At 52.6% G+C, this 27,720-nt stretch overlaps 1 protein-coding gene across 3 annotated transcripts in view; it reads right to left on the bottom strand.

The window, feature by feature from the left end:
- Window positions 1-27,720, bottom strand: part of KIRREL1 (kirre like nephrin family adhesion molecule 1) — a 97,679-nt gene that overhangs the window by 19,602 nt on the left and 50,357 nt on the right. For all 3 annotated transcript variants that reach the window (XM_068541070.1, XM_068541071.1, XM_068541072.1), the window contains exons 2-3: window positions 2,505-2,654; window positions 511-660 (exon numbers count right to left, since the gene is read on the bottom strand). In XM_068541070.1, coding sequence (XP_068397171.1) covers window positions 511-660; window positions 2,505-2,654 — 300 coding nt within the window. The remainder of the gene's footprint in view (window positions 1-510; window positions 661-2,504; window positions 2,655-27,720) is intronic.

The following is a 27,720-nucleotide window of genomic DNA, read 5'->3' as shown; positions in this document are numbered from 1 at the left end:
AGGGGGGAAAGGAGGGAGCGAAGGGGGGAGGGGCTGAGTTCAAGGAAAAGGAGCCAAGGGGGTAGTTTCTGGGGCTCCGAGGCAGCTGAGAGGGAGAGGAAGGGAGAAGCTTCCAACAAGCCCATCTGCCAGGAGAGGCCTGGTCCCCATCACCCCAACATGCCCCCACTCTGGTGGGGAGAGCTTTGTGTCCAGAAGGCAGAGCCCCGTCCCTGCGTGGCCTGGGCACAGGCAGGGGCAGAGAGGACGCCAGAGCTCACACAGTCCGCATGTCCAGCAGTGGGTGCCCACATGCCCATTTTTTCCTCTTCTATCTGAACTTGGCTTTGGAAGAAGTTTAAAGGATTTGGGGAGGGAAAGTTAGGGAGACAGTGGGGGCAGACATGAGGCCAGGAATAGAGAGGGAGAAGCTGGGAAATAAAAGAGGAAACTGGAGAAGGGGGGACAGCCAGGATGCCAAGAGAAAGAGACAGGAGGCTGGGGGCCCTGCAGGACGTCGGGGGTTATTACTGAGCACGGTGAGTTTCGCTCGCCGGGAGCGCAGGGCGGCCTCCGTGGCCTGGCACTCGTAAGAGGCGTCGTCAGAGAGTTCGGCATCTGTGATCTCCAGGTTGTACTGCCCGGCGTCTGCAGAGCCCACGACCCGGTACCGTGGCCAGGCTGCAGGAACAGAAAGGGCGAGCCCAGGTGAGCCCAGCCCCAACCTGGGGATCGACCTGGACCACCCTCCCCCCAAGGGTGCATCCTCTCCCCACGTCAGGGTCCGCAGCCCATTCCAGGGCCAGCACTCCTCCCTCCACCCTCTCCGGGGACCCCCCCCCCCCAGGGGCCCTTGACGAGGATGAGGTCCCCATGCAGACACTGTGATGTCACAGCCTCCTACAGTGAGGATGGGAGCCACAAAGCAGGAGGAGTGATGGGGGAGAGAAGAAGGGGGAGCTGAGCAGAGGCAGATGAAATCTCCGAGGCTGTTTGCAGACAAATGTCTCTCATAATAATAGGAAAGAAAGAGGTAAAAAAAAAAAAAAAAAAAAAAGGCAGACAGCAGGGAGAAAAGGAGAGAAAGAGGGGAGGATGTGTGGGCGCTAAGAAATATAGGCCATCGCAGCTCAGACATGAGCTCACCAGGGCCAGAGGGAAGCCCAAGGCAGGCTAAGGTCTCACCATCACTCGCCTAGGGAGGGATGCATGAGGCAGGGTCCCGCCAGCTCCCTGAAGGAGCCCCTAAACCAAGAGTCCCGTCCCCTGCAGAAGCCACGGCTGTGGCAGGTGAACCTCTGGCCTCTGCAATCCAGTCTCCCTCGCCCTCCGTCCTCCAGGCTCTTGCCCACCCCCTCACACTCTGTCCTCCTCTCTGGTGGTCCCCACCATTAGCTCCCTCCCACTATCTCCCTCTGTCCAGAGGCTATCGATTCTTCTCACTCCATATCTATTGATCTCTCTCTCTCTCCCTATTTCTCTCTCTTTCTATCATCAATAGATCTGCCAGCCCCATCTCCTTCCTTCATACAGATTGCTCTATACAGACAAATTTCCCCTACCTGTTCTAATACACGGAAGCCACAGCAAATAGTCTCAAGCCCTGGACAACAATAAGAATAAAAATACACCATCCCTCCCTACTTTCATCATTACACTGCTTTACAGTGAGCAATGTGATTTCACAAAGCGTATTCTCTCACTTGGTTCAAAACTCGCAAACGCATTTATAAGGCAGGCAGACCCACGACTATTATGCCTGTTTTACACAATAGTAAACTAAGGCCCAGAGAGGTGAAGTGGCTTTCCTAAGGTCACCCAGCTGGGAGGTGGCAGAGGCAGGTCTTGACTCCCCATCCACTCTGCCAGGCGGCCTTTCCAAAAAGTATCTTTACTTGCTTTGGAATATAGGAGGGTTTCCCCACCCCAGCACATTATGTTTGTTTCCGCAGTGGCTCCATAGTGCTTAATAAAGGCTTGATGAATGAATAAATAAAGTGCTCAGGCTGATATTAAAATGAATTTGTGGCCACTGAGAGGACATTGCCTGGGCATGGGGCAGGAGAGAGGCTGGAGCAAAGCCAGCCTGGCATGAAACACTTGCAGGACATAGAAGTTACTGTGTCTTCCCCCTGCAAGAGCAGGGGGGCTCTGGAGTCTCCCAGCACCTCCTGCTTCACCTGGCTGCCTGCAGCTCCCCTTGTGGTGTCTGTCTGTCTGAAGCTCTCTTATGTAAAGGTCTCTTGGTTTCTCTCGATCTCTCAGGCTTCCCATTGGCCTTTCATGAGCCAGTCCACAGCCAGGAGGAAAGGCAGAGCTGTGGGTTTTGGAAAGCAGTGGAGACAGAGCTCGGGAGGAGAGGGCGGGAGACTGACTCACACAGGAGTGGGAGAGGGGAGGCTAGAGCACAGAGAAGAAACGTGGTGAGGAACGAAGGGATGTTGGGTCCAGGAGTCTCTGTTGGTGGGGGAGGGATGAGAAGATGGGGTAGTCTGGATGCTGGGCTGGCCGCATGGCCCACTCACCTTTGAGGCCCTGGCCCATGCCCAGTGCCAGCCCATCCTTGGTCCATTGCACGATCCCCGAGTAGTTGAGCAGCACGCAGGGGAGCACGGCCCGCTGTCCAGCCACCACGGTCTGGTCGGCTGGCTCCTGGCTGAAGCGGGTCTGGGTCCCTGGCAAAGCCAAAGCGGCACTGGGTAAGGAGATGAGTGAGGAGAGGGCTCCACTAAGAGGCCGAGCATCCCAGGCTCCCACTCCCACCCTGCAACGGGCCGGAGAGAGAGAGCTGAAGGCTGGGAAGGCGGACCCTCCAGCCCCTGTCCCACTTCAGCCTCAGCCCCTTCCCTCCAAGATGCCACGTGCTCACCCTTGATTCCTTCCTCCCTCCGTGGCCCATGGGAATGGGTTTCAGGAACTGAAGTGCTCAGCAAGCAGAGAAAGTGGCGCAGTGTTATGTAAAGGCCTTAGAGACCAGGCTAGTCCAACCCTCTCATTTTACAGACGAGGACACTGAGGCCCAGAGAGGACAGTCGCTTTCCCAAGGACACCCAGTGAGTTAAGGACAGAGCAGGGATAAATCCTGAGCCTCGGCACTTCAGGTCCCAGGCTCTTCCTCCACCACCTCTACCAGTGCTCCCCTGCCCCCAGCCCCCCGTCAATGGGTGGCACATCCATAACACATGCTGTGGTGATGCCACGGTCCCCCTCAATCCCTGAGACATGAATATACCACCGTACCCCTACTTGGACTTGTGTACATAGCCAACGTGAGGTCACGCATGTGTACAACTATGCCAGGTACAATTCCCCCTTGAATGCATCAGGTACATAAAGGCAGGTTCTACGGGACAGGCACGTCCACATGTACGCATATAAGTTTCCTGGATGGCGGTGAATCCCAAACAAAGTAGCTCTGAACCCACTTCTTGCACACTTTCCCCATTCCGTGTGTTCACCCCTTGCTCCCAAGCTCCGAGGGCATGAGTGCATACACACGGACACACCTGCACACGCCCAGCCTCCCGCCCCGTGGGAGCTGACAGGCCATGTGACTTTGTTCCGCTCTCCCTCTGGCTGCGGGAGCTACACATGGCTGCCCGGCTGGCAGCTCGGCCGGGAGCATTTGCTTAGAGAACTGCAGAGTAATTGCCTTTAATTGTGGAGCCTAAATGGAGCAGGGAATTGGATTGCGGGTTTCTTCTCCCCCCACTGCTCCCACCTACCCACTCCAGCCAGCGCTGGTCGGCCCGGTGGTGGGGCAGTCCTGGCACCGTGCTGTGACCATCAGCTTCCCGCACTGGGCCCCAGGAAATGGAGGGGCCGCGGGACAGCACAGGGAGAGGTCTGGGGCTTCCCATGCCCGTCCCCAATCTGTCACACACCGTAACCCAAATCAGTTTTCCCCGGAACTCTGGGGACTCCTCCCCCTTCTTTCCCTCCCCAGCTCCCAAGTCTTTGTAGAGACCACAATCTCCAGATCCAACTCTTCCCAAACCCAGCTTTCCAAAATCTCTCTGATCCTCCATCACTCCCGTGTGTAAGCAAACAGAACTGTCCCCCACCCATTCCAAGACCCCCCTCTAAGACACCAAAAAAACAGGACCCTCATCTTCTCATCGCCTCCCTTCTTCTTTTTCCTCCTCCAGCTCCACCTCTCCCCTTCTTTCCAAACCTGCCTCACATTCCCTTCTCCCAGGAAGTCCTCCTAGGTTGATCTTTACCTCCAGCTTGTCCCATCTTTCAGCCCTGCTGTCACAGCTCTATCCATGGCATTTCCTGTTTCACGCCATCAGTCTATGCCCACACTTTTGTTTGCCATGGGGTAGAGGGCAGCTGGTGGGTGACAGTGTTTGCCCTGTTTCACTAGAATGGGAACCTCTCCTCAAGGCCAAGGGCCATGGTGTCTTTTCTCTCTGAACCTCCCTGGACATTCGACATCCGGATTGGTAGTTGCACATAAAGAGGACCGAGAGAGGGGGCAGAGATAGGAGTGGATTGATGGCCAGCGTATGATTTAATACAAAGAGGCAGCCTCTTTTGGTTAAGTGTGCAAATCCAGCTCTTTGGGTTTGCAGGGGGTCAAGAAGTTAGAAACAGCAGCTCCCCAACTCTGCTGACCTGACAGCCCATCCATGTCTTCTAAAGGAAAGGAAAAGGCTCACCCATATTTCCTGGGATTAGGGTGGCAGGAGCTGAGATCCTGGGGGAGGGGTGGGTCAGGTGAGTAAGCTGGCATTATTAATTCAGGCATTGCCCTCATTATTATTCAAATTTATTCATATCATTGCGCATTTCTCTAGTGCAGCTACAGGCTGCAAACTCTCCACACTCACGTTTCTCCTTCCCGCAGCCCCTGGAGCCCAAGTCAAGGGCTTGCGAGTAGAGTGGCCTGTGAGCCCTGGCTCAGAGATGGAATTTATATTCACAGCTTTCCTGCATGGGGCCTGGACACCCTGGTGTCCTGTTGAAGTCTCCCGAGGACAGTGAGAAGCTGGTTCCATCCACTGGGAGCGAGGAGGCAGCTCACCCCGCAGCAGGATGCAGTCAGAGTCAGCGATGGGCATCTTGCCGGAGGGAGGAGTGGTGTGACCTTGGGCTGTCACTGCCCCATCCCAGCCTCCTCCGTGTGCTCACCTGTACCTGTGACAAGTCTAGACTAAGTATTGCAAAGTCCCTTTTAAGAGCAGAGGTTTAGGAAACAGACTTAGGTTTGCATAGTGCCTCTGCCACTTCCTACCAGTGTGACGGTGGCCGAGTTCCTCTCTAAGCCTCATTCTCCTTACTGGTAAACTGGGGGATGATGACGTTTAGCCGGACTGCTGAAGAGTTAAATGGGATGAGGTGGATGACAGGCCTGGTACATTCCCTTGACTGTGCCCGCTGAATGGTAGCTATGACCCTATTTCTCCTGGGCAGTTAGATAATCAGAGGGACCGGTGGAGACATGAGCAGTGACGTGACAAAGAAGGTATCTGTCGTCCTGCGGATTTTGAAATAGCTCCCTCTTGGCATAGGCCTGGGTGAAGCAATTTGGAGACGGGGGAATGGAAGCAATAACCCAGAAGAGAGTCCAGAGAGGAGGGGAAACGAGGGGTCTCAGGAATTTAACTTGATGGAAAGGCTGTGTAGATCCTGAGCCTGCAAAAGTGGCAAGCAATGTTGGTTGGCCCCAAAACAGCCCCTGCAGCCAAGACAGTATCTGAGAGAGAGGCCAGATGCCCACGGGTTGTCCTGACCTGGAGCAAGATTAAGAGAAAGCCCCAAGCCTGCCATGCCATGGCCAAGTCCCACTCTCCCTATTTTGCACACTCCAGGCTTTTCTCCTTGTCTCCAGGTCCTTACACAGGCCTTTCCTGGACAGAACACTGCTCCCTCCCTTTCCCTTGGGATTCAGATAGTCACCTCCTCTGTGAAGTCCTCCTTGCTTGCCTGCATGCCCTCAGAGCTCTCTGTACTCACTTCCCACCTCTGCTATAGTAGGTCCACGCTGCATTGCCCACCCCTGCCCAGCCCAGGGGAAACTCCTTGCGTCTGGACTGTGTCACTCAGAGCACCAGTCCCATCACCCAGCACAGGGCCTGGCTGCCAGGCACACAGCAGGTGTTGCGAATACGTCTGTTGATTGATGGAGTGAGAGTGAGCAAATGCCTGAGTGAACAGTCCTGCCTGTGCAACCCCATCGAGGGAAGGAGGCCAAACACCCTGTTCCCCAGGTCAGGCTCACAGACTGCGGTAAAGGCAGACAGGGCAGGAGAGTGGAGGGGCGGGACAGGGCTCTCCCTGCTGCGGGAGGAGGAACGGTGCTGGGGGCAGTCCTGGGAGGCTCCCTGAAGGAGGGAGTGTGGAGCAGAGCTGAGACAGGTAGGGGGAACAGAACTCTGGAAGTTTCTGGTGCAATGATGGGGATGGGTGAAGAGGGGATATGGAGATTGCTGAGAAAAAAAAGCCTAGAAAGTGAGCCATGAGTGCAGGCATCACACAGGCACAACAGGAAGGGCAGAGGTGGTGTTACAAACGAAAAGGAGGTACTGGGTACATGTCAAGAAGGCACCAAAAACCAGCATCAGTGGTCTCACAAGAATACACACAAATCAGAGAACACACACATGCCTCAGAGGTCCCGGTGGCCTTGGCCTTCCACCGGCCATGACGTCTGTGACATCTGTGACACCTGTGACACCTGTGACACGGAGCAGAGTCTGCATTGGAACTGGGGGGTAGGGGTGGTGGTGAAATGTCAGCCTCATCCCTGTGCCCACACCCCACTTCCAGGAAATAAAACCAGGGCAAACCAAAATGCAGAGGACTGGCTGGATGTGGGTTGGGACTCAGGAAGAGCCTGAACACAAACAGAATGGTGACAAAAGACCAGCCTCCGAAGCAGCAGCGGCAGCACTGAATCAGCAGCCTTGCCTGCCTGGCAGCTCCAGTCTGGGGCGAGTGCAAATCCGTGTGTGTGTTTTTAAGTGAATTCCCGCCTGCTTTCATCCCGCTGTCTCCCTGTCTTCAGACACTGTCACAGATGTTGGTGAGCTCTCAAGCAGCCATTGGGAAGGCAGACAGAGAAGAAGTGTGCTGTACACAGCCGCACGGAAACTCACACACTTACAGACTGATGGGGAGGCCGGCAGAGGCGCCAACGACACCGGGAAGCGGAGACAAAGACAGACCAGGCAGAGGGAGAGTGAAAAAGAGAAAGGAGACTGGAGGAGAAGCAGGAAGGGAAGAGGAGATCTTAGTTAGAAAGAGTCCAGGAAAGAAAAAGACACAGGCCCAGGGCAGAGAAACAGAGAGAAAAGCACTGGGAAAGGTCTGGTGATACAAAGACGCCCCGGCGCCACAGAGACCCAGGCCAAGGCAGAAAAGCAGGGCAGGAAGGTGATGGTGAGTGTGGTCACAGGGGGCCAGGACCTCATCTCCAGCTCGGTTCCGTCCTTCAGGCGTGTTGCCAGAAGGCTGGGGGGGTGGGTCTCAGACTCCAGATGGGTGCCATGGGGTGGGGCCTCTGGGCTCCTCCCCTATTTCCCACCAGCTTCCCCCCAGCCCTCCTTCCTTCTAGGTTAACCCTGGCCCTCACCATCCCACCCCGTAACACAAAGCTCCTCTGGCCTCCACCTTGGAATGGTTCCCTCCCCTCTTCTTCTTCCGCATTGTTTGGGCTTCTGGTTATAGCACTTATCACAGCCTGCCTTGGATTAAAAGTTACTCGTGTGTGTGCGTTTCTGTCTTTCCCGGTCTCCTGGGAGCCTCTGGAGAACAGAGTTGCTTGGATTTACCTTTCTTGTCCCTTCAGTCCCAGCAATGTTCCTTAATAATGCTAACTCCCAGTTAGAAGATGCTAAGTACTGGGCACCAGTGCAGATGTCTTAGAGACACCGTTCCCGTCATTATAATACAGGGCTCAGTGGCGGTTATGGTCTCCACGTTACAGTGAAGGGAAATAAGACTCAGACAGGAAGTGGCAGAGCTAGTGCTCTTGGCACTGTGCTGTGCTGTAGCAATATCCAGGAAGTATTTCCTGAGTACACTGGACTCATGGCCTCCACCCCAGAGAACTTCTGGTGCCCCCAAGCTCTGCGCCCATCTGCTACTTCTGATCTCCACTCTATACTCAGACCTGCATCTTAACTGTGTTTACCTCCTGGGAGGGCGCTGCTCCCTCCTGAGATCTGGGGCTGGCCTGTACCCTATAGCCACGTAGGACTTGCCCCACACGCTGCAACCAACCATCGGAGAAGGCTTGATGTAAATATGCCTGCATGAAGGGAGAGTGGTTCCAAAGGCTGGCAGGACCATCAGTGGCACCTAAAGAGGTTTTCAGTCAATCACAAATGTCACCCTTTATAAGCCACCAATGCCCACCAGTAGAAGTGGTAACAATAATATACCCCCTGCTTATGAAGCGCCAGTCGCTGTGCCAAGTACCTCACGAAGACTAGTTCACTTAATGTACACAACAACATGATGAGGTAGGTACCATTAGTATCCCTAATAAGGACCTAAGGTTCAGAGAGATAAGCAACTTCCTCCCAGGCACACAGCTGGTAAGTGTCGGGGCCTGTAAACAAGGCGAGGGTCCAGAACACCTGGCTCCCCAGGAATGCCACCTCACCAGCCTGGCTACTGCTGCCTTCCACCTCTCACCATCCCCTGGGTCTCTTAGCTCAGACTCTGGCCATTGTGCAAACTGGGGCCTCTCCGTCTCCCCTTGATACTGTCCCCTCACTAGGACACCCTCTCCTCGTCTCTCAGCATCACCCCCCTCTCCTTCCCAACGCTGATCTTCCTGGGGTGACACTGCCTTCCAGCTCTGCTCGCTCTCCAACTCCCTCCTCCATCCTCAGCACAGCACAGGAGAGGCCACCTATCCCCATCTCTGTGTGTGAACACATCTCCTGTTCCCGCTGGGCCTATCCCCGGGGTTGGGAACTAGGCTCCCACAAAGGCCTGGTGAGGACAGAGAGGTTGAATCCCATTTTTGACTGAGAACTAGGAACTACATCTATCGTAGAGAGGCTGGAAATGCTTACAGATTCTCAGACACAGCTGTGTAGTTCTTGTGGACACATATGTACCACAGCACATAAGCACACGTTCACTGGTGCGCATGCACACACACACACACAGTCTTTTGCACCTTTGCATTCAAGTACAAGTTTCTGCACCCCATGGGCGCCTTTTTGCACCCGTGTCTTGGCACATGGACCTTGGTGGTCAAGTTCCCGGAGCCTTGCCTGCTATGCCAGCCGGGAACAAGAGAGGGAGTGGAGCCAAACACAGGAGACGCCAAGGAAGCCCGGCTGCAGGAGAGAGGGGTGGTGGAGGCCGAGCCCTGTCTCCCCGGATTTATCAAATGAGAAGTAATGAACCCCCTGGGCCGGAGCAGTCCCCATGCTCTCCACTCCAGATCGCTGCTGGTTCAAAGGGAAGACTTTGATTCGCACCGACAGCTTTCAGATGGAACTAAATCTCTCCACACTCTACTATTCCTTCTGCCACTCTCCCTCCCTCTCTCTGCCCTCACATCTTGGCTCTCCCATCCTCCCCCAAGAGCTTCACCCCGACCCCAGCCATCCCCTTGCTGCTCTATGAAACATACAACAGCCAGAGAGGGCACCTCCTGTCCATTGGATTCTCTCACGGAGAAAAGAGGATTGCAATTCTCTGGGCTGGGCCAGCAAAGGGGAAAGGAGAGGAGAAAGGGAGATTTGCACTTTTGATAGAGGAGGCAGGGGAGGAGGGAGGAAGGGAGGTTGCGGGGGGGTGGGAGGAACGAACTGGCTGGGGCGGGTAGAATGAGGACGAGGATAGGAGAGAAAGACAGAGACCCCCGCTGCCCACAGCAGAGACACAGAGGCAGAGACAGAAGCAGGTTCAGAACCCTTAGACCAGAAGCTGCCAGGAGGGAAGTACCACGCCTGCCCAGCTGACTGGTCGTGAAGGGTGTGGGTCTGCTGATTCTGCCTTATACAGAGCCCAGCCCAGAATCCAAAAAGTGTCCAAATGTGATGTGACCTAGAGACTATAAGCCCCTCTTTTGAGAGGTCAGAGGTCAGAAAGCTGCACTGACTTGTTCCCAGCAGGTAATCTCAGGCTTGGCTGTGAGTAGAGATCTGGTTATATGGACATCCGATGAACACCCTGAAGACAAGTTACTCAACGTTCAAGGACTATTACAGCCCCCCACTCTGCTGCCCACCAGCATTTACCATAGAAAGTATCTCACAGTGTGAAGTGAAAAAGACAGTGGGCAGCAGGGGCCTCAGAAGCGGACACCTCAGCTCCGCTGGCCCACCTACCTTCACCCCCTTCCCACTTTTGGTCCTTTCTCATCCCAGGAGGCCAAAGCCGTAGGTAGAAGAAGCAGTCTCTCCTCCCTCCCCAAAAACTGCTTGGCCAAGCCACCCCGATGTCTATCTCCAAGGCTGGGGTATGGTAGGGACAGCTGAAGGGGAATCTTTCCAGGGACCAGATGGGCTTTTACAAGTGGCCACAATCTGGCCTGGTTTCCTTGCATTGAACAGACCAGAGAAGCTGGCTGCAGAGGCCGGCTTGGGGCTGGTATTCATAGTGACAGGGCACAGGAGTTTATTGGTCTGGGCCAGTGTGTTACTCACCGAAAGAGGCAAGAACAGAACCCTGAAAGAGGCCAGGGGAACTGGCCCAGCACCACCTGCTAGCAGGGGCAAGAGCACTCTGGGCCAGAAGTCAGGAGGCGTGGGCTTATCTGGTCCCGGCTCTGCCCCATCCAGCTGCGTGACTTTGTGGGGGGGATCACTTCACTTCTCTGGGTCTCAGCTTCCTTAAACTGTAATGAGAGGGGGCTGAAGTACTAGGCACGGAAGGACCTTTCTGGCTCTGATGCTCTAAGATTCTACTGCATCTCCTGCTTTCCTGGGGCCTCAGCCAGACCTTGCCGACACTCCCAAGAACTCAGCCCCGTACCCTAGACAGTGAGAGAACTGGTGTACCTGGGGCCATCCTGGCATTTCCTTCCAGCAGGGGTGTAGAGGTAGGGCTGCAGGTTTATGACACTAAGACAGCAGCTGAGAGAACCCACAGGATGCATCCAGCATCGGAAAGAAAGGCCATTCTTTGATTTCCCCTGTAAGGAATTCCCCATCAAAGTTTCCTGCATCCCCTTCCACTAGGTTCATGGTGGAAAAAAAGAGGATAGAGGGCAGGCAATCCTGAGTCTCCAAAGTGACCTGCCAGCCCAGACCCACTCACAAGGACGCTGAGCTCCTGAACTAAAAAAGACAGGCAGGTGCAGCTGGAAACACTCCCTCCACCCTGCCCCATTTGGGCCTCCAGCCCCCTCTGCCCTGCCAGCTGGAGGCACCAGGGCCAGACCTGATCTGACAACTTTATGCAAATGTGCCCTGGCAGGGGACCCTGAGAATGTTTTATGGGAAGGACAATGGCATTGTGAGCCCAAGTGGGGTTGGCTGGAGCAGGTATGACAGGCAGGAGGAGAAAGGGGGGGGGGGTGGCAGGGATGCTGGATAGTTCTGCTGAAAAACTGAATTTCAATCTGTCTTCAGTGGGCACGGGAAGGGCAATGCGGGGAGAGGAGGCAGGTGGCCGGCAAGGACTTAGCTCAGATAGGAGACAGAGGATAAGAGGAAAGACAGCAAAAGATGAGGAGAGAGGGGGAAGGAGAAAAGAGAGCAGGACAGTCACAAAGCCAGAGAAGGCTGAAAGAGACAGAGCAAGGCCCCCGAGGGCTAGGGTCGGGAGGCAGGAAAGGAAGGAGACCCTCTGCCGCCTCCCCCCAACCTACAAGACCAAATGGAGGAGGGGCCCAAATGCCTGTCTCTCCAGCAGTCCCCAAGTCCTAAAACACAGGACGCTGAAAGAGATGGCCCAACGTGCAAAGACAAAATGAGAACAGAGAAAAGGGTGGGGAGAGGGAGTCAGACAGAAAAAAAGAGAGCAAAGCAGACGAGGAGAAAGCTGGTGGCAGGAAGAGTGACAAAGAGGCTGTAAAAGAGTGTTTTAAGGGCAGGAAGGAATGAAGGAAGGAAGGAAGGAAGGAAGGAAGGAAGGAAGGAAGGAAGGAAGGGCTGAAGTGACACTGGTATAAAAGGGACAGAGGACAAGACAGAGAGACAGGACAGGGAAAGAGAAGAACATTAAATTAGAAAGAGAATCTGAAGGTTGGAGCTGGAAAGGGCCTTGATCACCAATTTAACACCTTTATTTAGAAGAAACTGGGGGTCAGTAAAGGAAAGAGGTATTTGGGGTGGGCAGGTCTCCAAACTTCTGGTGGCTTCTGAGCCAACCTTGCAATTACAGAGGGCTCCCCTTTCCCCCAGGGCACACCTCCAAAGCCTCCTCAACCTGCACTGATGATGGGGGCAAGATGGGGGTTGAGGAATCTTTACCTGGAAACCGGAAGGAGCTGCAAGAGAGAAGCTATGGAGAAGGCTGGGAAGATGGATACAGATGGGGACTGAGAGTCAGGAAAAGAAGGAGTGGGACCATCTGGGAGCGGAAAGCGAGGATGAAGATAAGGACACAGGAGGAGGAGGAGGAAAGAAATCGGAGAAGGGCAGGGGGCAGCACAGCTTTGGGGGGCTGTGCAGGCGGGTGGGCAGGGACATCTGGGGTGGATCAGCACCCTGGGGCCTCATTGGAAGGTCCTGAGCATTTAGGTCAAAGGAAAGGAGTGAAATCCTTGAGAAATGGAAGGGATTTTTGAAAGGATTAGCCAAGGCTGGGGAGGAGGAGAGGATGAGGTGGGCTGTATCTGAGGTAATTCCTAAGGCAGCCGAAGGCAAGGCCCTGGTGTCTCCCTACAAATGAAGCGGAGCCCAGGTAACTGCTGCCCCTCGTCTCCTTCCCACAGGCGCCCCCAGGGGGCTAGTGCATCCTCGCCCCAGGCAGCAGTGTGCCCACCAGGAAGGTGACCAATGTGCCACTCCTCAGCCCCCGCCACCCTACCTTTCCCCAGGCAAACAAAAAGTTCATCCTGGGGTCTGACTCCATTCCCCGCTCCTACAGTGAACCCCTCCCCTCTGGCTCCTCCTCTGGCAGATGGGCGCAGGCACCCTACACGTTCTGCTCTGAAAGCTCCCTCAGCTGGCTTTAACATTCTCAGTTACCATGCTATGAATATGGCTTCAGAGTACAATCTGAGAGTAGCGAGAACTGTACCCCTGAGAGCCCCCAGCAGGCTCAAAGCCCAGGAGGAAATGCAGGTGGTCTCCAGACCCTGTCCATAGAAGTCTCCTGGCACTTTTAGGAACAGTCTCCAGAATAAAGAGCCTTAACTCTGAGAAATCCAGAAAGGTGCGGGCTGGGGCAGCAGAAAGGAGGGCATTCTCTCCTTTACGCTGAAACCAACAGAGCCCGCAGGAAATCCGGGTCTTCTGAGGCCTGACAGGAGCTCTTAGGAGCACTTCTCCATTTCAAAGTTTAATGAGCTTTATTATATTTCTGCATCACCTCGTACCCCTGTTCACCTCAAAATTAAAGAGGAAAGAAAGGAAGGAAGGAAGGAAGGAAGGAAGGAAGGAAGGAAGGAAGGAAGGAAGGAAGGAAGGAAGGAAGAAAGAAAGAGAAGGAAAGAAAGAAAGAAAGAAAAAGAAAGAAAGGAAGAAAGAAAGAAAAATAAAAAAAGAAAGAAAGGAAGAAAGAAAGAAAGAGAGAGAAAGGGAGAAAGGAAGAGAGAGAGAGAGAGAAAGAAAGAAAGAAAGAAAGAAAGAAAGAAAGAAAGAAAGAAAGAAAGAAAGAAAGAAAGAAAGAAGGAAGGAAGGAAGGAAGGAAGGAAAGAAAGAAAGAAAGAAAGAAAGAAAGAAAGAAAGAAAGAAAGAGAAAGAAAGAAAGAAAGAAAGAGAAAGAAAGAAAGAAAGAAAGAAGGAAAGAAAAAAAGAAAAAGAAATAGCAGCAGGTCAGATCCAGGGGTTAGATCTTAATCTCCTTCCAGAGTCAGGAACCCTTCATCACAGATGACTTTGCAGATTTCTCTAGGACTTCCAGATGGACTATCTTACTCTACGAGCCAGGTGAGCAGCTAATTTGGGAAGGCATGGGGCTCTGATGAGTGCCCTCAACCTTGGCCCTGGCTCTGTACTAGTGCCTCTGAGAAAGTCTGCCTTGGCAGACATGCTCCACGACCCCAGGCCCCATCACTGAGCCTTCCTTACAAACCCCCAGAACAGACATTAATGACGGTGACCCCTAGGGGAGCAGATTTTTTAATTCATATAAGAACTATCTAATAGCACCTCGCAGTGAGCTCCCTGTCACTAAAAGTGTTCAAGATAAGTGTGGATGACCACCAGACAGCAATGTTCCAGAGGGCCCTGGGTAATACTTAAGATCCCTTTCAATTCTGGTGCTTTATGATTCTATTCACACACCTCATATATTTTCTTCTTACTTTGGACACACACCTAACAAATAATCAATTTATAACAGTTTGATCAAGGTGGACTGAAATGGTTTGCAGAACTAAAGTTTAAAGGAAGGAATTCTGAACAGAGCCATCTACAGGGAAAAGAACAGTTCAAAAAACTGTCTAGGCTGGCGGTCAAGGATATAAATAAGACTTTGGTCCCACGGCAATTAATCAGGAAACTTCAACGTTTCATGTAGTTTGAGACCTGCAGTTTCATCTGTAGCTATACTGTATTTTATTCTGGCTTGTAAACTCCTTGAGGCAACAGATGTGATCTTAGTTGTGCGTCTCCCTAAGTGACTAGTACAGAAGTGCTTTGCACACAACAGGTGCTCAATAAATGTTTGTCATTTGATTCTCTGAATTAATGGATAAGGCACCTGCACCCAGAGAAAGTCAACTCAATTCAACATTCATTCATTCATGTAACAAACATTTTTTGAGTGTCTACTACAAACCAGGCACTGTCCTGGGCTCTGGGATGTAAAGTGAACAAGACAGACCTGGTCCTGCCACCAGCCAGCTTACAGTCTAGTGGACACACTCGCGTATCCGGGCAGTATGGCATGATGAGAGTCCTGATGGAGTGATGTGGAGGAAAGGGCATTACATCAATGGATAGACTGCATTTTTTTCACATGTCTGACTTCCACCCTGGTCTTCCCTTGGGCCAAGACCCCTATCTTGTTGGCCTTTGTTAGCTCTCGGTCCTTTCTACATCATACAAGTTAAACATTGGACACCTTGCTTGGCACACAGTAGGTATCCGATAAATACACATTTACTGATTAGAACTGCCTTGAGCCTTGAAGGCAAGAAGGATTTCAACAGCCAGAGAGCTGGGGGCAGGGCATTGGAGACAAAGGGAACAGCATGAGCCAAGACATGGAGACATAAAAGACCAGCAAGCAGTTGGAAGTGGCTGGAATTCAGGCACATAAAGAAGTTAGAAGCAAGGTCATACCTCTTTAAAAATTAAACACTTTCTCCTTCTGGGCATTCCTCAGTCTCTGCCCTCCAGAAACTTCTAGGCTGCTGAGAAAGACTGGACATAGACATAGAAAGAGGTCCAGATTCAGAGAGACAAAAGTGGAAGTTGGGGCTGACCCAAGCTCCACAGAGCCACCGTGTGTCCACCTGGTAAGGTTCGGGGATGGGCTTAGAAGAACCAGAAGAACTAAGGTGGCTGTTTGGTGGTGTGAGGGTGTGTGTGGCCTTGTGTGCATTCCTGCGTCTAGTGAACTTGTGCGTGTTACTGCACATCTACATACAAGTGTTGGTATGTAGCCACCAAAAGCGAGAATGGGGCGCTTTCTGCCTGTAACTAGGACATCCAAGGCTTTCCCAATTAATCTCCATTAAAAAGATTTCCCGCAAAGGCGCTTCTAGAGGCCCCAAGTTGGGGTCATCTGGATCAATCCTGCATAAAGTAAAAGCAGCTCCAACCGGTAGCTCAATCGATCCATCTAACTCGGTACATTCTACACGTGCAAGGGGCACGGAATGTTAATTTGCTGCACGGGGCTGAGGGAGCCTGGCAGTGGAGGCTCAGTAATTAACAGCTGGAGGAGCAAGGTCTCAGTATGGCAGCATTCAATAGGCAGCGGCCAGCAGAGGGGAGGGAGCACCCAGAGGTAGGTCTTCAGGGTTGATGAGCGCTGGTTTCACTGTTTGCTCCTGATCTTTCTGGTTCCGCCTGACTCAGTTTGCTTGTCAGATGAAACACAAATGTCCCAAGAACAGGGGAAGCGCAGGGAGACCAAAAACCATTCATCGAACCACTGTTGGAAGTTTATAGGATATTGACGACAGACATGGTGCTGATGACCAATTGGGAGTCCAGGGCAAGGGTCCGTGGAGAGACCTTCTCTTCAAGGCCATGCAAACTGATGTCTGTTCCTAGGACCCCAAAGCATGTGAAAGCCAGGGCAGGTCTATGGTCTTATTTCCATGAATGAGGCAGGAATTTAGCAGAAAGGGGAGAGCACCCTACGTGTATACATGCCAACCACCCCATTATCTCCTAGCAGGTCTACACCTACACCCATCCAGCGTCTGCTACACACCTACACCCATCCAGTGTCTGCTATGCAGACTTCAAATCTCTCTCCTCCAGGCAGTCTTCCCAGAGGGGTTGTAAAGAAGGTATTGGTTTTCTTCTCCCATCCCTTCCAAACCAGCCACTCTGGCCTGTGACCTCATCAGCTTCTCCCACGTGCCCTTTTCAACTTTTCTACTACAAAATTTCTACAAAAATTTCACTGACCTGGGGACACCCAACCCTGCTCACTTGTCTCTTTGTCCTGTGTTCTGTGTCAGCCTCATGACGGCCCAGACACCAGAGGAGATGCCAGGAGCACATCACTGATGGAGGTACAGACATTCAGGTATAGGAGAAACCTTGGAGAAAGCAGCCTGCCTCTCTCTGTATCTCTGATTCTTTCCTTCCCTTTCTGATCTCCCTGTGTTGCCCCCCAGGGAAATGGGGAGGTGGAAAGGGGAGTCCTCTCCTTCCTCTACTTCTGTTGTCCCTGGTCTCTGCAATAACCTAATGATTTCTCATTTAGCTGCCCAGCCGTGGATGGGGAGAAGCTCCGTCTGATTGCTTGTGACACCAATCTCACAACAAATTTATCACCTCGTTTCCTGGACGAGCCAATATTCCTCCTCGATTATCTCCCCGTGAGGGGGACAGGGCGCCGTGCATTCCAACAAGGGGCTTATGCCTTCCCCGGGTATCAGAGTCAATCAAGCTCACAGCCCTGGGAAGGAAGGATGGAAGGGTGGGGTGGGAGACGGTTCTCATGGGAGCACAGGAGGGCTCCAAGAGCAAGAAAAAGACGGGGAGGACAGTGGGGAACAGACAGAAGCCTCTGGAAACCTGGCCCTCATCAGGTTTATGTGCAGATTCTCTGAAATGGAAGCTGGTGATGGGAGCGGTGTGACCTTTGCTCAGATAATTCTGGAACTTCCTTCTCAAGCCACTCCTGAGATCCTGGCATTTCATCCAGCCACCCCCTAAATCTTGGCGTGGGGCTAACGGAGGGAGGAGAGTGATGGCCCTGGAGTCCAGCTATTTCACCCTGGAATGAAACAAGGGAGGAAGAGCCACTTGCCTACCCCATGCCCCCACTCCAGCATTCCTCAGCCCCTTGCATCCCACGGAAATGACTTTTCCTAACAAAAATCACTTGCTCCTGGCTGGGCTGCCAGAAGGGGCAGGTGTCCTGTGAGGGAACTGCCCCACATGACTGATGAGGGGAGATGAAAAGAAATTTCTCCAGCCCAAGAGGCAGAGAGTTGGAGGGATGGGGCGGGAGCTTCTCTGAAGGGAATCAATGGAGAAGGAAGGGCAGAGTGAAATCAGAGCCACAGGGGACTGCTGACAGGACCCTGGAAAACGGATCAAAGGAGAAGGAGGGAGGGAGTCATGAGGAAATGTTGCTTTAGGGCAAGAGAGGAAACGAGAGGAGGCCAGAGAATCATGAGAACTCCACTGGAGACAGAGGGTCCCACATGTGTGAGCACAGAAGTGGGAGAGCCTGGGCCAGGTGGGCAGTGTACGGGGGAAGGAGGGTGGGGAGGGTGCCTATGTCAGGGAGATGGAGGAAGGGCAAGGGACAGAGACTCCTGGGACATGAGCCATGAGAGAGGACAGGAATATCAGGGCCCCCCCACCCCCCAGGAAGGCAGGATGCAGGACCCCCACCAAGAAAGGCAGAAGGATGAGCAGAAGACGAAAGGGGAAGGGGCTGATCACCAGGAGGGGTAGCAGATGGTTGCTATCATTAAACGGATTCCAGTAAGTCCAGGATGCCTTAGACAGCAGAGACAGGCTTGGGTAAGCAGTGGGAAGGGGGAATTAAGGAGCGGAGCCTTGGAGGAAGGAACTTACACAGAAGCCACACACCGATCTGTATGATTACACAGCATGTAACCCTTAGTTCTCCTTCAACACTAACGCCAAGAAGGAACCCCGAACCCAGCCACAACCCAGCACTAATCCCAATCCAGACCTGTCCTAACAGTCACTCTAACCCCAAATCTGAACTAGAGTATGAGCTTTTTGAAGGCAACACATCTCAAATTCCCTCAGGGCCTGGTCAGCAGAAGTGATCAACAGATGTTTATTGAATACGTGAACACAGAAACCAAACCTTAACCCTTGCCCTTAACAGTCACCCCTGTTTCCAGCCTGACCCCCTACTGAGCACCGGTCAATCCGAAGCCCCAGTTCTCACTATACCCCTATCCCAATCTTAAAGGCCACCATTCTTAACTACAATTTCACTTCGTTAACTCTAATCTCCATTTTTTCTGCCTCCACACCTCTGAATAGATGGTTCAAATTCACCTGGGCAAACAAAGGTAGAGACAAACAAAAGACACCAACTCAACCTGGAGGCCAAAACAAGGTGGGAACATAGCCCCTGAATTCTCAGGCTAATTCTGGATGCTTTCGTCTCTGGCCCAGCTGCCCAGAGCTTTCTGCCCCAGGGTCTGAGAAAGTGGGACGGAGCATGGCTATAAGGTTCGGGGCAAAAGGAACCTAATGCCTGAGACCCCAAGAAGAGCGATTCAGATCTGAAGAGGCCAGAGTGAGCAGAGAGAAATGCGACAGAGAATAAGTGAATGGACTCCAGCTCAGGAGCCAGAGACCCAACATCTATCTTCCCGCTCACAGCTCCGACCTTGGGAATCACTTGCCCAGACACAGGGTGCAGGAACGCTTCGTAGGGTGCCTGTGGGAAGCCCTGCAGCAGGGAGGGCGCTGTGAAGGTGCAGAGCTGCTTCGAGACTCTCCCCCCTCCAAGGAGCAAGGCTGTCCCCATCTCTCAGGACCTGTCACTGCGGTGCCTGGGAGAGGGGCTGAGTATTCTGTCCTGTTCTTGCTGCAGCCAAATCTGATTATCGGGACGTGTGATGGGTGAGCTGGGTTTGGACCCCCAGCTCAGGGAGTGGGATGATGGAGTTAGCCTGTCCCTCTTTCCCCAGGGGATGAAGCATCGGGTCCCCGATGTCATCTGGAATGTGTGCACCTCTGAAATGTCTCTCTAACCAAGATCCTCGGGAGATCCCTCTCCAACCATTTCTTGATATAAAGACTTCTGAGCACTGAAGCGCCTGCACAAGCTCCCCAGGCTCTGCCGAAAGCAGGATCGGAACCCCGGTGTCAGAATCCCCAGCCCTGGGTGAGACCTAGTGCCTCTGGCCAGCTGCTGCATCTGTGGGGGTCACTTGGAGGGAGGGAGTGGAAAAGCCTGCCTCTGCTTGGCTGGGGCCTCCAGGCATTTCTCAGTGACAGCCGTGGGCCTTGGAAGCCTGGGGCAGGGCAGGGAGGGAGGAGGGAGAGCGACGGTACAGAATAATAATGAAGGATTTTTAATAACTCATCAGCCACGGTGTCAGCTCAACAGCAGCGGCAGCGCAACCCGTTGGGAAAACTTTGCGAGGAATTGTCTTCCTGGGAAGTGAGAGGAGTCAGAAGGGCTGAGGGCAAGGGGAAGCGTCCTCCTCATCCCCGGCCGCTCAAAGCTTTGAGTGAGTATCCAGCCAGTGGTGCAGGATGAAGTGCAAACAAGGTCACAAAGCCCCAGGCCTGGCCCTCTGGGAGCTTCCACTCCGGATCAGACCCACGGGTCACGGACAGGACTGAGAACAGGAGCAATCTATGAAGTCACTGCAGACAGAGCACAGGCAAGCCGCCCTCCAGGAAAACACAGCCCCCTCAACTTGCTCTCTGAAGTCTGCAAGGCAATTACACACTTACCGAAGGGCTCCTTCTCTTGACCTAATAATTCACCAAGGAATTGTTTGAAGTAGGGGTGTCATCAAAGACACTGTTAGAGAAAGCCCTTTCCAATGGCCTCGATTTCCTGATGAGGATACGGAGGTCCAAAGATGTTACAAAGACAGTTGATGGCAGGGCAGGACTCCTAGAAATGAGAAATCCAGGTCTCCAAAAAATAAATATGATTTTATAAAAACAAGTTCCATATACTTTTCAAGGGCCAACCGCTACAAAGAGGGCAGTACCCTGGGACTCCAGTGTGTCAAGGGCAGCTATCTTTTAGGTGAGAGCCATGAGGGAACTTGGGGTAACCATCATCACCATTATATGCCTTCTCTTTTCCTCAGATCGCTCTAGGAAAGCTTCCTGGAGGCAGTGGGTATGGATGTGGCCTGGGAAATGGAGAGATTTCCCAAGCCCTTGGAGTGATAAGTGCAAAAGGGTTCAGTGACATGGATAGAGGGGAATATTCTAGGTCTATGAAATGCCTTGGAAAGGGATGAAAAGATAAGGCTATTTATCAAACACATATGTGAAAGGCACGGGGGCTGATATGTGTGGGCTCAGAAACGTTCCAGTTCTTGGGAGGTCAAGGGCCCTAAAAGCTTAGTGGCTCTGAGCGGACCACCAAAGACAAAGCAGGGTTTCCCCTCCAAGTCCATAGCAGTGAGTTAGCTACTGGAGGCCTGGCAGCCTGCAGAGAGCATCCCACACACCCCCACATCCCCAAAATAGAGCAGAGGGGAGGGTGGGTGTCAATCCCTCAGTTGCCTTCACTTTAGGCTGCAGTGCTGGGGGGGGGGGGGGGGGGGGTGGGGACTTACACCTCTATCCCATCCAATCCCAAGAGCCCTCATAGGCGGTAACATCTCTGCATCCCCAGCCCTGGCATAGAACAGTCCCTTAACCAGCGTTTGATGAATGAAAAAAGAAATGTTGGGGGCTTTCTAGGAGGCGATAAATGAAGGAGAAATGGAGGTCTGGAAGCAGGGGTTGGGGTGTGGCAAGGGGAGGCACCACCATACCTGGCAGAAGGCCAAGACTGTCTCAGAAAGAGAAGCTAAGGCACCAAGGAGTAGGCACGTGTTCCAGAGGAGAAGTACTGTAATGAAACTCGGCAGCCAGCCCCAAGCCTGGGCTGCCAGCACCCCTGCCCAGCCAGCCATTCTGCAAGATGTAAAGTGCTATCTAAACGTGATGCACTATTAACACTTCAGAAATCATATTTCACAGTCGCCTGGCTGAAGCTGGGAAATGAATTCTTCCTCCTGCTCTCCAGCAGGGGAATGATGGTTGGAACTAAATGTGACAGCAGTGACATGTGACCGGGGGCCAAAAGAGGGCATTGAGGGTGGAGGCCATGGGCACCCACGCCCGGCAGGTCCCGGGTGCTCCTCCTCTGCCTGGGGCCTTGAATCAAACACTCTGGCTCCGCCCAGGCAAGGCAGCCAAGCTGACCCCTGCCTTTACCACCTGATCAACCTTCAGGAGTCCCTGGCAGAAGGCGGGCAGAGCCTGTGACCCAGCCCCTCACCCTGGGACACTGCTGAGCACTCCTCAGGTGCAGGAGGAGGAGTTACAGAGGGTGGAGGACGCTCCAGTCTGATGGGAGAGGCAAGGTCTCAAGATGCACACACAGGGGCAGATCTAGAAGGACGACAGGCCCTAAGTCACTACTGCAGGGGCTACACGGAAGAGGATGGCACGGAGCGCGTTGGGGAAGGAGAGCCATGAGGAACTGGGACGAGTGTTCTGGGTGGGGTGAGAGGCCTCCAGGCAGGTCCAGATATGGAAAAGAGAACCATGTTGACAAACAGGGAGGTGTTTTGCCCAACTGGGCTGGAAGGAAAGGAGTGGGCAGGATGGGGGGAGTGGGAGGGGCATGTCCCCGGCAGAAGGGAGGAAGCAGGCGGTGAGCTGCATCCTGTCCTCACTGGGATTCACCAGCCACGAAACAGGGAGGGAAGAGGGAGGTGAGGGAGAGTCCTGCCTGCAAAGACCAGTGTCTACTCATCGGTAAGAAATCAGAGGGCCTCACGTGGCAGATGTGGAAGAGGAGAAGCTGCCAAAGTCACTGCCATCCCCATCCCAGGACCCAGCCCGGTCTTCCTGGAGGGTGCCGGGCTTGTGTCCGTGTGCTCCGTTAGCAGTGGCTTGTACTTAGGCACGGGGAACAGACGAACCGATTTTCAATTAAAACCTTATCTACAGGGTGCAAAGATATAAAGGCGGGTGGGTTGGATTCGTTTCTAAGCCAGCCTTCAATATTTGCAGTGCCTGGAAGGAGACGAAAGGAAGGCGCCCAGGCAGCCCTGGCGACATATAAATTCTGCTCATAATTACATGACTCTCAACACCACGAGATGCCCATAACGTATTTGCAAGGCACACAGATTAATGGCGTGCTGGCATTCCCTAGGTGGTGCTTGGATGGCCAGGGCACCGGGAGGGGCTGCCGCTCTGGCCTACGAGGTTGGATGAGCCGAGATTACTGATGCAGACCCCTCCTCGGTTCTTCCTCAAAGCTGTCTACTCTTCAGGTCCCCCAGACCAGCCAGTTTCTCTCTCTTGGAACCCCCCAACTCTGTTAGGGTCGCAGACGTAAAGGATTTAAGTTGTGTTTCTTCCCGAAGGAAGTGGAGGGGGGCCTAAGGGGAGCAAGGCATAACGGAGCTGCAGAGCTGTGAACAGCTGCTGGGGATGACAGCAAATGTCACGTTCTTGGACCTCAGGAAAGGCTCCCTCCCCTCCCTGAGTGTGGTCCCTTCCCTAGCTCCCACCTTTTTCAGGTGGGCCAGCAATAGGCTAGGCAGCCCCAAGCTCCCTCCTTCTTTTTCATCTAGAGGGGAAGGCAGATGGCGCCATGGCAAGTTCTTGGGGCTTCAGTTGCATCGAGTGCCAGCTCTGCCTCTCGGAGCCCCAGTTTCATCAGTGGTCAAACAGGGATAGTGGATGGGCCGGGAAAGGGGGCAGCAAGATAGCCCAAAGAAATGAGTCTGGCGATGCAACACGAAGTCCTCTAGGAAAGGAAGGTACCCTTGTGTGCCCCCCATCGCACCCCACCCCCACCCACAATTTAGGCAGTAAACCTGTCAGGATGAGGAACTTCATCTTCCCCAACTCTCTCTCTTGTTTCAATATTCCCCAGCACAGGCTGCTCTGCAGAAGAAGATACTCAATAAAATAAATATTTATTGAATTGAACAGAATAGAGGAAGAGAGACGACGAGGGACTCTCACAGCAATTTGTTGGGGGAAGGTTTTAGTAGAGGGAGTAGCAAAAAGTGCATCGGCTGGAAATCAGAAGAATTGGCTTGAACTCCAGCTCTGCCATTTACAACCAGGGAGATGGTGGTGGAGCCAGCACTCCTCTCCAGGCCCCTGATTCCTCATATAAAGAGCACGGGCTGGACAGAAGATCTGTAAGAAGCCTTCCAACCCCCAAGATGGTAGGAGGATGGGGAATGGGCTCCAAGAACCACCGTGAGAAAATGTCACGAGGAGTTCCTGGCACGGGCTTAGGTTGGCCATTGGCACGTTGCTCAGCACTCAGCATGTTGTTTGGGATCATCAAAAATTACATAATATCAATAATCATGCTTCCATAAGCATCCACAGGCGACTCGTTGGCGAGAAATCCCATTGATAACTTCTGGGGAAGAGCTTCTGTCGAGTGGAAGTAGTCTGCCCCTGGTCCCACCCTCACTCACCCTCAGCTCCAACCCATTCCTGCCACTTTGATCCTCTTCTGTCTGTGGTTCCAGCAAAAAACTGGAAGAATCCTGAAACATAAGCAGTTGATCCAGTTCGATTCTATTCTATTCTAATCAGCAACAAGTATTGGGGACCTACTATGTGCCAGAGTTTTACCATAGAGATAAGAGGACTAACAAGCCATCGCCTTGCTCTTGAGGCATTTATAATACACCGCTTTTAGTTAAATCTAAGGCTCAGGCCAATCAGCAGCTTTGGTGTTTAGGAGAGAAGTGATTAATTCCAATGGCAGGAAAAGAGGAGGGAGTGAATAGGGACTGTGCAAAGGGTAAAATGAAGTCCTGAACCAGCGGGTATGGAAGGAAAGAGATTCTGGGCACAAAGCACACTGAGGACAAAGGCAGGGAAGAGTATGGTGTGTCTGGGGAATAGTCTGGCATGTCTGGAGCTCTGGGTATTTGTGGAAGGGCAGGGTTGTGAGGATTAAAAGTGATAATCCCCTTAAAGGCACTCGCAAGCTACATGTGCATGGCAGTTATAAGGGGCCATATTTTTACTGTTTATGGAACATAAGAAACAATAGGTAGACCGGGATCAGATTGTGGCAGGTCTTGAATGTCATTTGTTCACTGATCCACCCCCCTTTTAACGCTCATTTATCCTATTAGGTATCAGGCATGGTGCAGGGGGCTGGAGACAGCAAGTAGAACCCCACGTGCCTCCAGCTCTCAAGGAATTTGCAGGGGAGTCAGACTTCAACATACGAATGCAGCATGGGGTTATAGGTGCAATGATGAAAGAATGGAAGGGATATAACGGATGCACAGAGAAAGAGTCAATTTGGCCTGGGCAAGCGGGGTGGGGGGGGGCGGTGGCGATCAGGAAGGCTTTATAGAGGTGATATCACTTAGACTAAGATTTGAAAAATGGGCCCTAGGGTGGGGGTCGAGGAATCCCTCCAGGCAGAATGCAAATGTGAGCAAGGGCTCAGAGGCAAGGATTTTTGGTGGACAATGGTATCTGCAAGTGGTTCGTGGGCTTTTTTTGGCCATGACCGGGGATCGAACCCGTGCCCCCCCCCCCTGCAATGGAAGCGTGGAGTCCTAACCACTGGACCGCCAGGGAATTCCCTCTGCAACTGGTTCTGATGAGGGAGGGAGAGAAAGAGAGAGAAACAGAAATGGGGCAAGGGAGGTAGGCTGGGGCCAGATCATACAGCGTTTTACATGCGGGATCAAGAGTTTGGATTCTAACACAGTGGCTGAGAGGAGCAAATGAAGAATTAGATAAAATTCTCTGCCAGGAGTTGGGGAGGGTGGACCCAGCAGGGAGCTGCATCACTGATCCTGGAGAGAAAGTACAAGGATGTAAAACTAAGACAGTGGATAAACTGAAAAGGAATAGATATGAAATACATGAAGGAGGTAGAAACAACAGGATTTAATGGTTGGGAGAATGCGGAAGCTGAGGGGAAGGGAAACCATGTTCGGTGTTTAGAAAAAAACGACTCTTGCACCCATCCCAGGGAAAGAGTAAGCAAGAGAGGAGAATGAGTTAGGAGAAGGGAGGGAGAGGACAGTGGGCCTCCACTGAGTGTGTCCCTGCAAAGAAGAGATAACCGGAAGTCAAGTGTAGTGACAGTTACCCTAGTGTTGACATTTACTGTGGCTATGATTTGGTTATCGGTAGTGTCAACAGTTGAGGATTAAATGACCTATACACAGAGCAAATACTTTAAAAATATTAGCCATTGTTATTATTTCATTAACATCAACCCTGTCATCTCTAGGTATTTGTTGTGTGGCCATGAACCAATAATAAGAGAAGCTTGTCACCTGTGATTGTAGATGACCAGAGCTGGAAAGAGGAGCTGGGAGTCAGGGTTCTCATGTCTCCCCTTGCTTCAGGAAAGGCCATGGGAAGGAGCGGGAATAGCATGAACACAGGCACAGAGGCGGAAGGGCCGTGAAGGTACTGAGTGTGAGTGTGAGCGAACTTTACAGCTGCCGTGGGCTGCCCGTGTGCTCCTTGCTCTCCGCTCGCCAGGGCCCTCCCCATGTCCACCATCAGAATAGATGAGGGCACTCTTTTGCCAACAATGAAGGCTGAGAGGAGGGGGCCTTTGTTCTGAGCGACGGATGTTCATTCTCCCCAGCAAGTGTTATGCTGCAGCAGGAGAAACAGAGGGTAGACATGAAGAAGGACTTCCTGCTCTCAAGTTTTCAAGAATCAAGAAAACATAAGATTTTGAAAAAGTGTAGACAGTGAGATCAGGAAAGGATCAAATGGGCGGCAGTCATCTGACTGCATTCTTTAGAATCACGGAATTTTAGAGCTGGAAGAAACCCATATGAGATGACCTAATCCAATCCTCTTATTTCACAGATGAAAAACCTGAGACCCAAAGAGGTGAAGTGAATTCTCCAAAGTCAACAGCAAAGCCAGGAGCATAACCCTGGTCTCTCTGGACTCCTAATCAGGTGCCATCTCCATCCCCCTCCCCACCCCAGCTCCCTGTCACCATAAAGATTTCTTGAGAACTGAGCACTCTGTACTGCAGTGCGGAGTAGCCTCTCAAGTTTAAGTGACCCCTTGCTTTAATAAGCAATATTCTCCTATACTACTGTGAGCCTCCAAGTGCTCTGTCTGATATCCCTGACCTCTCGCAGAACCCTGGGATGGAGGGAATTGGGATCGATCCTCTGTTCTCACCAGGAGGCTGCCGGTGCCGGGAGAGGCAGTGCTACTGCCTGAGGTGTAAAAAAACATCAGAGGTGCAGGGGTCCTTGAAACTCAGGAATTCCTGGCCCAATGTTCTAGATACTCTCTCCAACCAAGCACACACACACAATCTTCTCCCCGCCCACCAACACCCACCTCCAGACGCTGATTTTTGGCTTTAAACCTGAAACACTGCCAAGCCCTTGGTCTTCATCCAAGGATTTCTAGGAATTGCTCACCAGCACTTGAGACCAGCTCAGTCCACAAAAGCTGTGGACTCCGACTCTGGTTGACAAGCGGGCAGTGGCTGCTGTGATCTGGGCACCTTCAGCCTCAGTTCCTTAGGGCTTCTGCTCCCCGCCCCTGCGATCTTCCCACCCTCCTCTAAACCAGGCACGCATCCCAGATGTCTTCTTCTCTCGTACCTCGTACCAGGTACCACTCAACACCCCTCCTACACAGGTCTCAATCCTCTCCCTCCCTCTCCCACGCCGACTCCCTTGGTTGAAGTCTTCGCCTTTGCTCCCCTGGACTATTGCGATAACCTCCGAATTGGTTCCCCTCCCCCAGCTTGCTCCCCTTAAATCCATTCTACACACAGTTGCTAGAATGAGCTTTCCAAAAGGCAAATCTGATATCATCGCCCTGTGTAAAACCCTTCAGTGGCTCCCCAGTGACTTCAGACGAAGTTCTAAAATTAGGTTATAGGTCCTGTCCGACCTAGCTGCTATTTACCTCTTTAGCCTCCTCTTCTGTTCTCTCCAATGTGCTCTTTACTTTCTAGAAATCCCAGATGTCAGAGGTTTCTGCACACGCCGAGCTGCATACCACCTCAGCCCTCCACCTTTGCACGCTCCCCTCCCCCGCCATTTGCCTCACTCTTCTCCAGCCTTCAAGACACAGTTCAGGCTTGGTGCCCCAGGAAGCCTCCCCTAAACCCACAGCCTGGGCCAAGACCCCACTCCGAGCTCCCATGGTGCTTGTGCACCCTACGACTCTGAAGCACTGAACTATATAAGCTCCTTGAGGATAGATGCTATGTTTTTAATTCATCCTTATTCTTATCAAGGATGCCTGGCTTGCTCAACTAACAGCTGTTGAATTGAAC

The sequence above is a fragment of the Eschrichtius robustus genome, chromosome 3, assembly GCF_028021215.1.
Source record: "Eschrichtius robustus isolate mEscRob2 chromosome 3, mEscRob2.pri, whole genome shotgun sequence".
NCBI classification, from domain to species: domain Eukaryota; kingdom Metazoa; phylum Chordata; class Mammalia; order Artiodactyla; family Eschrichtiidae; genus Eschrichtius; species Eschrichtius robustus.
The sequence above is the reverse complement of the archived record's forward strand: the minus strand, read 5'-3'. Positions and strand labels throughout refer to the sequence as shown.